The 17,558-nt window shown below is 31.7% G+C and overlaps 1 protein-coding gene and 1 non-coding gene across 2 annotated transcripts in view; both read right to left on the bottom strand.

Annotated features, from left to right (window-relative positions):
* Positions 1-239: 239 nt before the first annotated feature.
* Positions 240-341, bottom strand: LOC143205378 (U6 spliceosomal RNA). Its single transcript, XR_013007811.1, has one exon. It is a non-coding gene; the product is annotated as a U6 spliceosomal RNA (small nuclear RNA).
* Positions 342-14,018: 13,677 nt separating this feature from the next.
* LOC143204658 (leucine-rich repeat, immunoglobulin-like domain and transmembrane domain-containing protein 2) overlaps positions 14,019-17,558 on the bottom strand; it is a 51,188-nt gene continuing 47,648 nt past the window's right edge. The window contains exon 4 of the mRNA XM_076417362.1: positions 14,019-16,592. Within this exon, the coding sequence (XP_076273477.1) occupies positions 16,203-16,592 (390 nt within the window). The 3' untranslated portion in view covers positions 14,019-16,202. The remainder of the gene's footprint in view (positions 16,593-17,558) is intronic.

Genomic DNA, 17,558 nt, shown 5'->3' with positions numbered 1-17,558 from the left:
TGGGCACAAAGATCCGTGACGGGTAGGGAAGATAAGGCTGATTTAGCCGCACTATCCGCGAGCTCATTTCCCGGTATACCAACGTGAGAAAGGGTCTACAGGAAACTTGTCCTGATCCCATTCAGATAGAGGGTATGGATAATTGACAGTGAGTCGGTGACCAGGGATGGTTGAATTTCTGTTCTCCAGGAAACAATTGAGAGCATTTCGAGAGTCGGTCAGGATTAGCCAGTCTTTGAAAAATTGTGGAACGCTTCACGATTTTGCATGTCATCCTTGGGCGCATTCTAATCTTCTCTGTATCGTTGCAATTTTAGTGTACGTACCGCCTGAGTGAATACCGTTCGGTTCTTGTTCATCCAATAACATTTTAATAGTTCTTTTTAAGTCTTCGACTTTTGGGAGCCGGATATTTAATTGGTTTAAAATAAAATTTTAGAAGTAGGCTCATAGCTGGAGTTTACAAGAACATAAACTGATTATCTTATTATTGGTCCTAGTATTAGTATTAATATTAATTTATGTTACACAACTTCCTACTTCGTGTCACGTTTACTCACCATGTAAAATATCAATTTGACTATAGCGGAATCTTGTAGATCAATGAAACTGAAGCAGAAACGACATGAAAGAGAAAGCTCACCTAAAGAATTGCCAGAAGAATTTTTTATGTTATAAAATTGGATTTAAAGACAACTGTGGAAGAATAAATAATCAAATAATTAATTAGAGACAAACAATATATATATATTCTTGAATATAAATTTTTTGAGATTTACTACTAATCGATTACTTTTAGCCCCTAGTTAGTGTACATGAAAACTGAGAGGAATTTTTCAAAATTTATTTTCCAATGAAATATATTTTATATATAAAAATGTCATATGTGTCCCTATATGACAGTTCTATATACCCTGATATATTTTTCCTTTAAATTCTAGTAGAAGCGCTCTACCTTTTCTTCCATACAATATTTGCTTCTAAAGTTCTGAAGATTTCTAACAATATTTATATATTTTAGTTATAATTTAGTGTTTCATATAATATATTCACTATACTCACTATCTCAATCTAAAGCTTGTAACTTGTCCCAGGCTTCGTCTTACTATTCCATCGTAACGAATTTCACGTGTAGTTGTAGTTGTAGAATGGTTTTGTCTCTATTTGACAATGTCTCATTAATTTTGTTGTCTTTTCTAGTAACTACAGGTTATCTTCAGAAATACATTTCTTGTTCTAATTAAAATTACTTCCCTCTTCTCCATTCCACACAAATAAACCGAAGCTCTATTGTATATCTACTTTAATGACCACCCAGAATATATATTTAATAAACTTGATGAACAATTTCTTTTGTGAAGGCACCAGCAATATAATTAATTAAGAAAGAGGTCTCTATTTTACCTTTCTAAACTTCGGAAAATATTCTTATTCGATGACTTATGCCTCTAAATATATATATATATATATATATATATATATATATATATATATATATATATATATACATATATATATATATATATATGTATATCTATATATATATATATATATATATATATATATATATATAAATCAATGAACAAAAGGTACAAAGAAGATATTAAACCTGTTTTCGGTTTGAAAAGAAGGATATAGAGGAAATAATGGTAATGCCGCTATGCTACCCAATCGATTTATTTATTATACGCCTCATTAGATCGTCCCCGGAAATATTAAGGTCTCTATTTTTGTCTACGCGACGAAATTCCTCCGGTATATCGGATTATTATTGCGGGAAAATCTATTTCTAATAAATCAAATAACTTTACACCTGGTTCAGAACGTGGGAAAACTCGGTTTTTGAGACCAGTTCCAGTGGGCTAGGCCGTATAGAAGCCTGGAACGTAACTCGTCAGTTATACATAAAATTTAAATTTATTTGACCGGGTTGCGGTTCAGTACACGCAGTGCATCAGATAGTGGGGTAATTGATGAATAAAATTTGCAAAATAATGAGTAGTTTTTTGTATACTGCCGCGAATATTCGCTGAATATCGTTAAATAACATCGAACGGTAACAAATCATCAAGTTCAAACCACAGAAAATAAAAATATAACATATAAACAATGCTAATATATTTGTATATGTTATGTAATACCCAGACTATCCGGCTATCAATTTCCTTCTTTCCACCTAAATGGTGAATCAGTGAACGGGCATCTGTTTTTACCCTCAGTGTCTCTTTCTATCACCATTCAATTATTCTGTTATTTCTTTGCAAGCTCGTTAAATAATAAAACCTGGAAGCCTCCCTCTTTATTTTCTCAGTGCTTGTTTAATTTTATGGCATGGTTTTTGGCATACGAGTATATATAACAGAGATAAAACCAGTAATGAGCTCACAAATTGACTACCCCTGTGTATTTTTTAATTCTAAACAAATTGTTATGTCTGTCTCACAATATTATTGAATATCAACGTTTTCAATTAATTTAAAGAACTAATCCTGCTTTTCTTATAGATTCAATTTTATTGTTAAAGGATATTTTCATTAATGCTTTCTCTATGTTGGTATTTTTAGTTATTTTTCTAAAAACGTGTTTCTAAGTCCATTTTTATGTATCATCTTATCATCTTCGTCATTATTATCAATCCATAGCCCGGAGCTTGGTCAGAATATTTATTCCACCTATACACTGTTGTTAATGCAGCACAATTTGTATCATTCTTCCCTAATTCTAGCTGCATCTTGATCCATATCCTTTAGAGTTTGGAAAAGTCTCTAACGAATGCGATATGATCTAAACCATTATAGTCTGTATCATTAAATTTATGTAAAACTGCGCTGGAAGGAACATGTAAAAAAGAAATGGAATGAACGGGGAACAAAGACCTGAGAAGTATATCAAGATCACCGAGATACTACAGGACTGATTAACCAGAAAATCAAGAAAATTGCGAGAGACCTGATTACAAACTCCGTTCTCATGTTAATATTGATGTAATACGACTCTTGAGCGGCCAGAGCAGGACAAAATCCTTTAAAAGCAAATACCATACGCGATAAATTAAAAATGTATTAATGTTTGACCGAGGAAGTGTTCCAGGCTCGATTGTAAACCCCTCGAAATGAATGATATGCATTCGAAACTCCCGCATTCCTCTGGCTCACCACCAAATAACAACGGGCGAGTTTTTCCCCGATAAGTTGGCGAACAGTACCGATTACAAGTTTTCCATTTACGTCAAGTATTCCGAAACATTACGGTATCAGTCATTGGGTACTTCAGCGGCGTTCGCAAATTCCTTCGCTGATTGCCGCATTTCGTTAGACCGGAAGCGGTAGCCGGTAATGCAAAAACTTTGCGGCATGACGGAGAGAAGAGGTTGCGCGTTCGCAAACTACGAAATGCTAATTCCGAGTCTCTTCTGGTTCAATTACCGGACGCAGCTGGAAATTAAGCTCGATCCCGTCACTCCGAGATCGGCACGGAGTTCGAACTATTACAGTTATTTTAATAGGAGTTTTTTCATAATGGAGAGGTATTTGAACTCTGCTCTTTCCGTTTCGACGTCGCTAGGTTTTTTAAAACAGAGTCAGTTTATATTGAAACACCTTCTAAAAACTGAAAATGATTTCCAAAGTGTCGAAATATTAAAATTACTAGTATCAAGAATTTTTATTATGTTAATATATTGTGCTTCCATTAGGTGCTTGTGTATATAAAGGAGATCTGTTGGCGAATATGCGAAATAACAATATAAAAAACTATTAAACGGCCTAGCAGTTTTATGGGATAGATTAAAATTTTTAATTGGCCGATTTTTTTTGGCCAGTTTTATTAACTACCGAATTAGATTTCTAAGATTTGAAAGTGTCGATTTTGATGTCAATGTCGAAGAATGGCATCGAGGATCAAAATCAGAATAAGACTCTTAAGCAGCTAACCAGTAAATGTATCAAATGTCGAAATCGGTATCGCCATGTTACCAGAAGTATGAGAATATGTGGAGTTTTTAAGTGAAAAAAAAATTACCAGATTACAAGCAAACAGCCCTTAGAATTACAATTTTTGACTTTATGTACTGAATTCGGTTAATTTCATTGATGGTTTGAAGGACTCCATAGATTAGTTTTTACCGCAGAATTCAAAACTTCTTGCTCATGGTCTCCTAGGATAGGTTAGCAATGGCTCACAGTACAAAACAAAAAGACACTTCTGTAAAACACACTACAAACTAATTTTAATTTTTATTCTATTTATACTTGTTACAGTTTTTCTGACACTCTTTCAATTCTAACCAGGAAACATTTGCCTGATGATAGTAATTCTAATATTCATTGTTTTTAAACATAAACGGTGATGGATAGTTTCTGGAAATTTTTTATCACCACAAGATTGAATTTCCTGGCTTTGATATATATCCTATTTTAAGAATTATCATTACTTGGGTAGTTCGGATTTCATCGTCTAAAATATTACTACAGAAGATGTTTCATTGACTGGTAATTATAAGATGACTTTGTTAAACAATTATGAAGATTTTGAGCTATGTTGCGACTCTCAAATGAATAAAGGTAACACGTGCGACTAATAGGACGGTTTAGCCAGCAGTAATTGACCAAGTCGACAGAATAAGAAATATTATTGAAAAAGCCTATGAAAGTAAAAAGGATGCTCAGCTATAGCCTTAAATGTAGCGCAAGCCTTCGATAAGGTTTGACACGAAGGCCTTGTTCGTAAACTACAGAAAATGTTACCAAAACATCACACCGAACTAACAAAATCGTATATTACAGCCAGAATGTTTAGAGTTAAACAATAACAAGCTTTCTCTACAATAAAAGACGCTGAAGCAGGTGTACCACAAGGAAGTGTACTGGGTCAATGTTATATACTCGACACTTGTGATATATCACAAATGGGATTATAGCTATCGGAGACAATAATGAAGAAGCCACATGAAAATTACAACAGAACAACACAAGCTTGGAAAATAAAAATTAACGAAAGTAAATCTGTATATGTGCAGGTCACCTATAATCAGACCATACAAGAATTAAATACATTAAATAATACTATCACTCCAAATAGCAACAACGCTAAATATCTCGGAATGAATCTTGACCCAAAATTTCGCTGGAAGGAAGATATAAAAAAAAGAAAAGAACTGGAATTAAAACACAGGATAATTGGAAGAAAATCACAGTTATCAATACACAATAAATTGTAATTATATAAGCAAATACTGAAAATTATATGGACATACGGAGTTCAATTATTGGGATGTTCTGCAAGGAGTAACATAAACAAAATACAATTTTCTTAGAACTAAGTCCTGAGAACAGGACTGACTACCTACATCGAGACCTTCAGATACCCACAGTCAGTCAAGAAATCAAAAGAATTGCATGAGGAAAGACTCCATTATAATTTAATGACTATTTCCAAAAATTCGGCTCACTGCAGATTTGGAGATAATAACAATTACAAAGCAAGCGACATATTTTTTAAACGTTTGTCGCACATCTAGTTGATGTCGACAAAAGAAACTAAGCGTAATTAATCTCTGACATCTCAACGTCAATGACAGGCGTTTGCTGCAAAAACTATTTCAATAGGTGCGGTATTTCAATGGCCGTGGTGATTTAATCAAGAAACGAATGTATTTTTTATCACGTCGGCCTGAGACAGCGAACGTCAGAACAGTTAAAAATTAGAACTCTGGCTGTGAATATTAGATCTATCAGAAAACAAAATTTCCAAGGATTTTTCGCCGTTACGAATCGGACTTGCCTCGAAATTCTATTTAACGGCCTTTCAAATTAAGTAAAACGACACAAAGTAATTTATCCCGAAAGTTTAACGTTCGACATTTCAGATGATTTAGTTAATATTACACTGCCGTGGCGAAATTACAATTAGAAACTCGTCCTCTTTCAGCGCTAACAACTAACAGTCACTAAAACGACAGCTAATTGCATCTATAAAACCATTTAAAACTGTAATTCGCATTAGAAGCCGACGCGAAAGAAAAAAAACTGCGACGCGGCGTAAAATAGAAAAGTAATTTCTTATTTAATAGAGTAACAGCGGGGGAAATTCACTTTTACCCGACTAGTTTTTTGTTTTAAACATCTGCCTCTGACATTGAGGGTACTAAGTTATGTATAACATCAACCGTTTTTTTCCCTTCGGATAAAATATATAATAAACTTTCGAAACACACGTATCTTTCCAGAAAACTGTTTTCATTTTCTAAAGTAGTCGCATGAAATGAGATACAGAATGTTTCGTTCTCTGTTTTTTTTTAATTCGGGTCTCGGTGGGGTTTGTTTAATTTTGGTGAATGCATCATGAAGAGTGTACAATTCTCTTTGTCTGTTTCAACCAGCTGTGAAATATTTTTTCCTCCTTTTATGTCGCCGTTATAAAATGAGGTTTCAAAATGGCGAACGAGAATTTGTAACGTCAAGGCACCAATGATTTTGGTCCACTGTTCCTCATTATATCTATTATATATCTATTGATCATTATATCTATTGAAGTAGACTCAGTGTGATATACTCAACAAATGATTTTCTGCAGAGAGTAATATCTTTTACTTTCAATTGCAAGAAAACTATAGTCGAAGCATGCAAAATAACAATACATACGTACGACAACCAGTGTATTAGTGAAAGAACGTGTACCAGGTATGATTCCTGAGGTTTGAGTCTCTTGGAGCCCTTATTAGAGGTTTACCAGCAACCCATTTCCGATTAAACATAACTAAAGACTACCATATGAAATAAACCAGATCTAATGCCAGAACTGCCCCAGAATCAGAGAAAAGAGAGATCCTTGTATCGCATAGCTTACAAAAGATTAGTATTATATTAATTATTACAACCACAAATGGAAAACATCGTGGACATTCCTGTGTCAAATTTTCACCTTCTCGACGAAGCTAAATACTTCAGACGCGAAAGTTTTGTAGTCATGTAACAGGCCTAAGTCAGCATAGTGTACTAGGAGTTGATAAAAATGGGTTAGCTGATTACAGGAGCACCCTAGTGATCTCAGCTTCTATATGTGAGTAGGACCATAAAAGAAAAACAGCTACTATATCCTCAAAAGCATGATAAAGTCTAAAATCTTTTTACATTATAGTACACATATGTATGTAACTCGAGAAGCTAAAATTAAATAGATCAGTTATATAATGCGTTTTTATTCTTATATTCCAGAACTACACTTTTCCGCTGCTTACATCTTTCTTCTATCTCTTTTCTGTCTTTCCTGGCTTGAAAATATATTTTTTTAATTTCCTATATATTAATGAATTTTCTATTTATATAGGAGTACAAACTCACAGTATATATATATATATATATATATATATATATATATATATATATATATATATATATATATATATATATATATAGGTATTAATTACTTCTGATAGTCTTTATTACTTCTTTATATTGTTTCTTTTTATTGTTATTTTCTTTTATTCGTATTTTATGTCCTGCGTCTACTCCTGTTTTATCTATGTGAAAATTCCCTATTATTTATATTATAAACAGGGTAGGGCTAAAACTATGGCATTGCCTTACTATTATGAGGGTGTTTGACATCAGATTGTCCAGAATAAAGGCAATGGTATTTATCCTATATATTTGTTGAATCACTCTTGTAATTTGACTACTTACATTATAACCACTCTAGTCTAATTATTTCCAAATCACTAAATACTAGCTATATCTGTTTTTTTTTGGACTGAGCTTTTTCCACTAATATTTTAATCTTTTAATCTTTTCAGAAACAATCCTGCAACCATTTTAACCACGTTCTGAATTTTGATTTCAAAATAATATATGAAAAAAATATTAAAACCAAAGTTTTCTTAAATATATACATGAAAATCAAACCATGTCATTAAATGAATTAAAAAAATCCCATTTTCTCAATAATAAGACTTACAAAACGATTTAAGATTGGTATAAATACATTTGTTTATTCATCACATCTAAAATTATTCCATATTTGCAGAAAACTCTACACATATGATATATCAAATGGAAATTATCACGATGGCTATATTTCCTAATAACTGGACCCAAACTTTATAAATAAAAATCAACGAAAGTAAATCTGTGCAAGTACACTTCACGTATAAACAGACCGCACAAGAACCAATAACAATAAATAATACTATTATTCCATATAGCAAGCTAAGTATCTTGCACTGAATCTTGATGCAAAACTTCGCTGCAAGCAACATGTAAAAAGAAAATATAGGAAAATACATTGGTTAATTAGAAGGAAAACACAATTATCATAATATAATAAATTGCTATTATTCAACCACATATTGAAACGTATTTGGACATGCAGAATTCAGTTATGGGGATGTTCCACGAATAGTAATATAATTACAAATTTTCAAGTACTAAGTCCTGATAAGTACTGTAGCCGCACCTTGATACTACAGGATTTATTACCTACATAAGGACCTTCAAATACGAACTGTCACTCAGGAAATCAGGAGAATTGCAAGGAGACACGAGCAGAGACTTTATGCTCGTGTCCAAACTCAAAAGACCATGTTTTTTTCCCTTATTTCTTTCTAACCATTTGTTCTTCTACAACTTTTTGTTATGAGGCGCATTTAATAGAAAATCAGCACTGTCGATAGATAAATATTATTACACCAGATACTGAGATAGGGCCGATAGGTCCTCCAAATATATACCTTCATTTAATTTATTGTAAAAATAAACTGTAGGTTAGTCGGCAATGACTAGTGACAACGTAATCATCTTTAAACTTTCAATTTTGCCAAAACAGTGAAGTCTTTGTTAATCCTTCCTAAGTTCGAAAACGAAAATTATAAGAAAATGTCAAACAATTGACTTAAGAATTAAATTATACTTAATAACATTTTAGAGTAAAATATTAGGAAACATCTTATCCGTTTAGTATTCCCTTTTGTTTTTTCTGCAAACATTCCCGTGATAAATTTAAATGTTCTCGCGAAGGCAATAGATATCTTCTTATCTCTAATTCTATCAAATGATTAATTTATTGTTTTCACTCCGTCGTTGTAACATAAACCCCCAAAACAATCCTCGACGAAATAATGTTACGAAAATATAATATGCCCTGATATTTCGACGACTTGTTCCCTGCGACGTCAGTTCTCCCGGTTTCAGACAGGAACGAAATGATTCTCCATTATTTCCTGTGTAATTGGAAGCCAGCAGAAAATTATATATGCTAACGTCGGTTAGGTGAACGCATATGTTTTCGGATCACGTAAGGTGACTCTCCAGCGTAGGTGGATCATGCCAGTTATTTGGGTTATGATAAATCGACAGTCGGCATTGCATTGTTATGGAAAATAATGGGATAAGATCAGGTGTTATTCTATGGTAAATTTTGGGGCTAATCATTTTAATGGCACCTTACGTGACAAGTATATTGTGATCGTGTTTAGAGTTGGTTGTGCGCATGCGCTTTTAATAATGTACTGTTTGTGTATATTATTAACTTCATTTTATTTCAACATATATTCATTCATATGTATTAATATATAATTAATATATATGAATTTAAGAAAGAACAAAATATTATTTTATTAATAATAGATGAAGAGAAAAATATATAGCAAAGCGCAAGTAAAATGAATATAATAATGTGATTATATCAACAAAATTATCAGAATATAATGAATTTCAAAAGAGGTTGTTTGTCGATGTGCTGGGAATTCCTTATTCCATTCTTAAAAGCTATTTTGTCTACTGAACAGGTTACCTAAAACGTCACATTCCTTAGTTATAGTGTGAGTACTATTCATATAGTACCTACTGCATATTCATTTACTATAACGAAATGTATAAAACATTAAATTAATTTTTAACTTAATAAATTATAATATTATATAATAATATTTTTGTTTTCTCTGCATGGGGACAATAGAGAGACCAAGAGCCACTACGAAGTTAAATAATGGCTGAAAAGGGCTGACTTTGTGGTAAATTAAATGTTATATATGAACCTCTTATACCACAAGAAAATGTGATTCTTCCGGCCTTACATATAAGACCTGGTTTAATGAAAAATATTGTCAAGTCCATGGATAAAAATGGTAAAGGATATTTGTATTTGAATACTGTTTTCTTTGTTGATTTTATGTTGGACCACATAGAAGAACTTACAAGAAACAATAAATTCAATTAAAATCTTACCGTCAAAATGTTTGTTGGCTCTCTCTATTAAGAAAATAATTAATGGATTTTTAAGCAACATTAAAATTAAAAATGCCTATTTTTCAATGAATGACTTGTTACACAAATTTAAAACGATGGCCTGAAGAACGTCTTTAAAAATACATTTCTTCATCATTCATTCCCATATTGATTTTTCCAATCCCTAATCTTCCTAATCTAATCCCTAATAATGCTGAGTGACGAACAAGGTAAACACTTTCACCAGGATGTAAAACAAATTTTAGGGCGCTATCAAGGAATATGGAATACTAAAATGTCAGCAGATTACTGCTGGTTTGTAATGAAAGATTATTCTACTGTTCACAACAGGAAAAGTTAATATTTCGTTAATTTCTTCAGAATATATGGCCCAAAAAGTGATGAGCTAGTATTAAAAATCATAACAATCCTCATGTTACCTGGAAAATTGGAAATGGTTATAATAAATGATCAAAATATTTTGATTAATGATTGTTGATAAGTAATGTAAGATGATAAGGATCCATAGTATATACAATACAATACAATACAATACAATATATATATATATATATATATATATATATATATATATATATATATATATATATATATTCATGAAGACTTGTGAAGGGAAGCCCAAAGATTATCAATAATGTAATGACTAAATAATGACTTTGAAAAAAAAATTTAGGGAATATTTCTAGAATAACTGTAAAACGATTGAACTATGTACTGATATTTGTTATAACAGTGTTTTTAGAAGTTACTTATTGCAAATAATTTAAATAATATACGTGAATTTACACACTCAAACAAAATTACTCGATATATCTTCATTTCCAAACCAGAATTGTTTATAGAAATGACGTGATCTAATCTCTTTGCGGATCGTCATCGGAGAATGTCACGGGACAGGCCGAGAATAAATGCCAAAGTGAAAAAAAACTAATGTGAAAGATAATAAACCGATCTATTATCTCGGCCGCGATAAAAACCGGCCGCAACGGCCAATTTGGCAACGCAGGACTTATCGATCTCTTAGATCTAGCTGACGAGGGTGCCTGACTAGCATGTTTATGCCCAATTCATACAACAAATTTATCAACCGGACCATCAATTCGAGAGAAAAATCCAGGACCGTCGATTTTTTATCCGAACGACTTGATCCGAAAACCTACGGACGCCGTTTCGGCCCCCGGTCCTGCTTAATATTAATCCCCGTTTCCCTATTTACCCTCACCTTTTACTTCTTTATTTAATCAGCGCTAAATCTGACTAAAGCCGCCCGGATCCCGTTTGGTTTTTTAGCGGGTATTCTAGTCCAGAAATTTGAAAAAATCGATTTTCTTTATACATATCGGAATATTAAATATATGATATATGATATATATGATATATATGATATATATGATATATATGATATATATGATATATATGATATATATGATATATATGATATATATGATATATATGATATATATGATATATATGATATATATGATATATATGATATATATGATATATATGATATATATGATATATGTGATATATATGATATATACGATATATACGATATATATGATATATACGATATATATGATATATATGATATATATGATATATATGATATATATGATATATATGATATATATGATATATGTGATATATATGATATATATGATATATATGATATATATGATATATGATATATATTCAGTCATTTTTTAGTTACAGTTTTACAGTTTGTTGTATTAACTGTAGAGTAGAGTAGTATTTTATAGTATTTTATGAATGTTTATGTTCAACGGATTCATAAAATTACTATATCAATCTGGTTATATTTTCAGCAGTTTGAATGTAACAACTATTTAGAACAACATAATTATAAAATTTGACGAAATTATATGATCTATATTTTTGTTGTTGAATATATAATAACTCCTGTAAATTATTGTGTTTGTTACGACTTCCTTTTATGATCAATTTATATTCACCCTCATGTAAAGGGCTCGGGATAATATCCACGTTTCCTACAGTACATCTTGAACAATATAATTTATTTATACAATTTAATAATTTAACTAATTAGGTAAGATACAACCAGAATTGCTATTGATCGTTCGAATATATATAAGAACTATTAATTAATTTTACGGTATACTGCTTTTACTAATTACTGTGTGGTGAAAATTTATGTATATTTTTATTTTTTGGTTGTTGTTCATTGCTAAGCACTAGTACACTTTATCTTTATAATAGGCAACCAAGAACCGAGAATCGGACTGTCCGTTTCTTTTTCAGTAGCTGAAGAAAAAAGAATTACTACTCATTTAAACGTTTAGTATATAAGGTAACATTCCCACTTTCATATTATAAGAAATACACTTATATTATAAGAATATATATATTTTTAAAAATGTACTTGTGCCACTGCGTAACAATCTGCCTTTTGTTATAAATTAATTAAACACAAATATATACAAATATCACCTCCTACAATATTGCTAAATAATAATACCTATCTGAATAACGTGTAATTATGTATCGCGTTGTAGTTTGCCGAAAACAAAAACTAATGCGGCTTTATTAGGACGTACGAACTAGCTGAAATCAATGAAAATCTCGTTTTGTATCGACAATGTAAATCATATAATTAAATTGGTAGAATTAATTGGAATATATATTGGAATGCTTCTCTTTTTGTCTAGTTGTGTGGAGCTAACTAGTTTTCATACAGAATATTAATTAGGTAATTCATGAAACCGTTATTTATTATATATTATTTCAATAAATTATTTTTACAGTGAGTAGCATTTTTTTCCCAATAACTGAAACAGTTTTTTGCTGTATATAAACAACAATCAAATTTTCTCTCTTATTTTAGTAAAAGTAGTTTAAAATGAAACAAAATATTAATTATTATAAATATTTATTCATGTTTACAACATATTAATCTTACTCGAACATTATATGCGCTACTGGACTAACTTGATCCCAAATTTGTTTATTCACTGGATCTAGGAATATTAGGGTTATAAAACCATCACCAAAAATACCATCAACTTAATTCATATTTATTAAGTAAATCGAGTTCCCAGGGTTTTCGTGAAAACTATCAAAATTAGATGCGTTAAATATTGTTATAAATAAACACATTCTCAAGCTAATTTTATTAGGACTGCTAAAGTTGGTACTACCGAAACTATTACTTAATTACCAATAATCAAGCTGTATCTAATTACTATGGCCTGAAGCAGTCAAATGGGCAAATAAGCACTAAAATAAAAATAAATAGTATTTGTATTCAATAATTTATACGACAATATAAAAGGTAGTGAAATTAGGAGCAAATATTTAACTACGTAGGTATTTTAGTCTAGAATATTTTGTCTTCCTAAACCAAAATTTTTAGAATCACATTATAAAATTAAAGAAGGTTACTTCTTTTAATTTGTTTACCTAGACGAAACAAGGATATTATAAAAACAAGTTGATGGACAAAGGTAGAAGTAAGAATAATAGACTTTGATTGGGTTTTTTCATAATACTATTTTTCTAATAGTCCATTACAGGAATGGATTTTTCCTGAGCAGAGTTACTGTTTTCCTTCAAAGGACGTGGTGAAATGAAACATAGTGTGTGAAACCGCTATTTATTATATATTATTTCAATAAATTATTATTAGAGTGAGTAGGATTTTTTTCCCAATAACTGAAACAGTTTTTTGCTGTATATAATCAACAATCAAATTTTCTCTCTTATTTTAGTAAAAGTAGTTTGAAATGAAACAAAATATTAATTATTATAAATATTTATTCATGTTTACAACATATTAATCTTATTCGAACATTATATGCGTTACTTGACTAACTTGATCCCAAATTTGTTTATTCACTGGATCCAGGAATATTAGGGTTATAAAACCATCACCAAATATACCTTCAACTTAATTCATATTTACTAAGTAAATCGAAATATTTCCAAATATATAACCAATAATTTTATATCCTACTTCTATGACGCGCGACTTAAATACATAAACAGAGTTCCTAGGGTTTTCATGGAAACAATCAAATATTAGATGCGTTAAATATTGTTATAAATAAACACATTCTCAAGCCAATTTTATTAGGACTGCTAAAGTTGGTACTACCGAAACTAGTACTTAATTACAAATGATCAAGCTGTATCTAATTACTATGGCCTGAAACAGTCAAATGGGCGAATAAACACTAAAATAAAAATAAATAATATTTATATTCAATACTTTATACGACAATATAAAAGGTAGTGAAATAAGGAGCAAATATTTAACTCTGTAGGTATTTTAGTCTAGAATATATTGTCTTCCTAAACCAAAATTTTTAGAAGCACATTATAAAATTAAAGAGGTTTACTTCTTTTAATTTGTTTACCTAGGCTAAACAAGGATATTACAAATACAAGTTGAAGGACAAAGGTAGAAGTTAGAATAATAGAATTTGAATGGGTTTTTTTCATACTACCATTTCTCTAATAGTCTATTACAGGAATGGATTTTTCCTGAGCAGAGTTACTGTTTTCCTTTAAAGGACGTAGAGAAATGAAACATAGTGTGTTTCTGTTCTGTTTTTAAGATCAGGTGTTAAAGAATTTCGAGCAAATGTCAGTTATAGCAATGGAGAATGCATCATACTATAGTACCCAGATAGAGAAAGTAAAGCGAAGTATATACCTAGTAAAATTCATTTTCGGGAAGTTTTTTTTGTTGTTTGAATTCAAATAAAACGGCGACTGAATATTATAGAATGCTTCGTGAAACTTATGAAAACCAAGCTCCATCAATTTCAACAGTCTAGCACTAACATCGAGGTTTTGAAAACGGCAATTTTGACGCCTAAGACAAAGGGCTTTGTGGACAACCCAAAAAAAATGTGAAGACGAGAATTTGGGTGCATTTTCTTCAAACATTGCCACAGTACGAACAGAGGCACATCCAGGTTATTCTTTACATACTAGAAAACTTTAAGATGGACCTTAAGTGCTACCCTACCCACGTATTCTCCAGATAATGCTCCTCTTGATAATTAGTTACTCCGACATAGGAGTCCTGGCCTGTCGGAGAAGAGCTTCATTTCTAAAAAAGATACCAAAAAAAGCGTCGATTCGTCTTTCATCGTTCTTTCGATATGGGATCCGCAAATTGTCTGAAATGCATATTGTACCGATTGTTCAACAACAACAGAATTGCTCTGCATCAAAGGTCTGGCGCTTTACTCCTTGTGGCTATTTTCAATGCTTACAACAAGTTCTTACACTTCAAAAATCCTTCGTTGTTAAAATGTTAGTTGTAGCTATAGATAAATCCAAATAAACAATCCCTTAAAATTACCTGTCTAACTAATTGGCCACATATGGAAATGACGGCATCTTAATCGATATCAGAGTAATTAGAATTGAGTAATATATACTTTATATGTATTATAGATCCGTGTTATTTATTCCACTATATATTCGGCATTACCGAAGCTGTAATTGGAAGGTAGGCAGAGGGTAATATAGAAGAGCGAAATCCGATTCTAGCCTAGAAGATCAATAATACATTCCCTATCCAATATAGAACATTTTTTTAAATTATAAATGGTTATCAGGATTTTCAACAAGTCACAATGTGTAAATAAATTAAGGTGAGAGGATAAAAGTACTTCAGCTGTTGCAGAGTCAAATTCTCGATATTCAGTGGACCAACGTAGTAATATCTAAACTAATTTAGGTAGATGGAAATATATATTCCTAGACTAAATTTCGCTGTTAAAACCATAAATATTTTAGCAAACCAATGACTCATAATTATAAATAATTTGATGACAAATAACTTAATGAATATAAAAAATATACCTAACTATTTCATACGATATCACCAACAACAAAGAAACCGTCCTCCTAGAAATATAAAAATCACTAATTTTATCATTCCAACACATCACGTACATGACCGCTCTACAATTGTACGTCATCTTTATCCATCGCGCCCATCACTACGTTGTCAGTTCCTTTACGACCATCGATATATTGCTGTAATTTCTCCGTTGAGTCGCCACCGTCGAGTCGAACGTTCGATGCGTGTTTAGGAACGAGCGAGGCTGAATGTGATGGAGTGGCTGAAGCTGATTTATGATGGCTGGTATTGGACTGGCGAGCGTCAGCGAGTCGACGCTCCGGATAACCGTCGGCCGTGTATCGTACGTCTTGGCTCTCCACGTATCGCTCGAACGAGGGGGCCGATACGGGGCGGGAACCCCCCGTCAGGGTGGGTTTTAAGTAGGACCGGGCGCTGTCGTGCAGCAGTTGCCGGGAAGTTGATGTAAAGTCGGCCAGAACGGGCAGAGGCTGAAATAAATTAGAAAGAACCATGTTAGTGGCTACATAATAAAAGCAACTTCGCTTTTTTCCCGTCGGAAACTTATTTAGTTAACTTACGAGGTCGGTTGGGGGTAATTCTCGTCCTGCCTGAGTGAAATAAAAGTTTTTTATGCGTTTCATATAAATTAATAATATTTTTGGAGATATCATAGAATTTTGATATTAAAACTTTGCCTTATACATATCTTCATATCACATATTAGACCGAAGACTTTTCACTAATCCATGTACCATATATTAACGTACGATTTAAAATATATAACATGTTTAAAACAAGAAAAACTTTTATTTTACTTCAAAAACTAATTTCTTTTACAGAAAGAATGTGCAACTCATCAATCGACGGTACAAAACGACACTGTAGATTCAAATCTATCTTAATATACACCAAATTCCTATCTCAAAACGTCCTACTAAAAACATTATTCATTTTTAACATATTACACATAATGCCTCCCATCTAAATACGCCTGGGTAATTTACAGTTGCTGTGGCTTTGTTGGGCATTTTGCTCTAGACGATTTTCTGAATAGCATTGTTTCTACTAAAATTTCCACAGCATATATCCGAACTCTAATATTCTATAGCTGAACAGAAATAGAACAAGCTTCTGTCCAAATTCTAATAAATTATATTAATTTACAACTTCAGTCCATCTTTGGTGGCCGTACAACCAAAACTATAATGCTTGTAGCCGGAATCCACGGACTGAAAGAATTTCCAAAGCTTAGGTGTTTCCTAATACTATAATTTATGGTTTAGTTGAGGTAATTTTGCCCAAACCCACTTAACTACACCCAGGAATGCTTTGAGTAAATGCAGAATAATTACCAATGTAACATCAAGCTGCCTTATTTTCTAAAAATTAACTTATCTCCGGTTAAATGATTTGATTCAAAAGAGAACAGTATCATGTCCTTCTTGGAATCTTAA

This window comes from Rhynchophorus ferrugineus, unplaced genomic scaffold (genome assembly GCF_030347505.1).
Source record: "Rhynchophorus ferrugineus isolate W39M unplaced genomic scaffold, kcgeb_rfMv2 rfM11, whole genome shotgun sequence".
NCBI lineage: Eukaryota > Metazoa > Arthropoda > Insecta > Coleoptera > Curculionidae > Rhynchophorus > Rhynchophorus ferrugineus.
The sequence above is the reverse complement of the archived record's forward strand: the minus strand, read 5'-3'. Positions and strand labels throughout refer to the sequence as shown.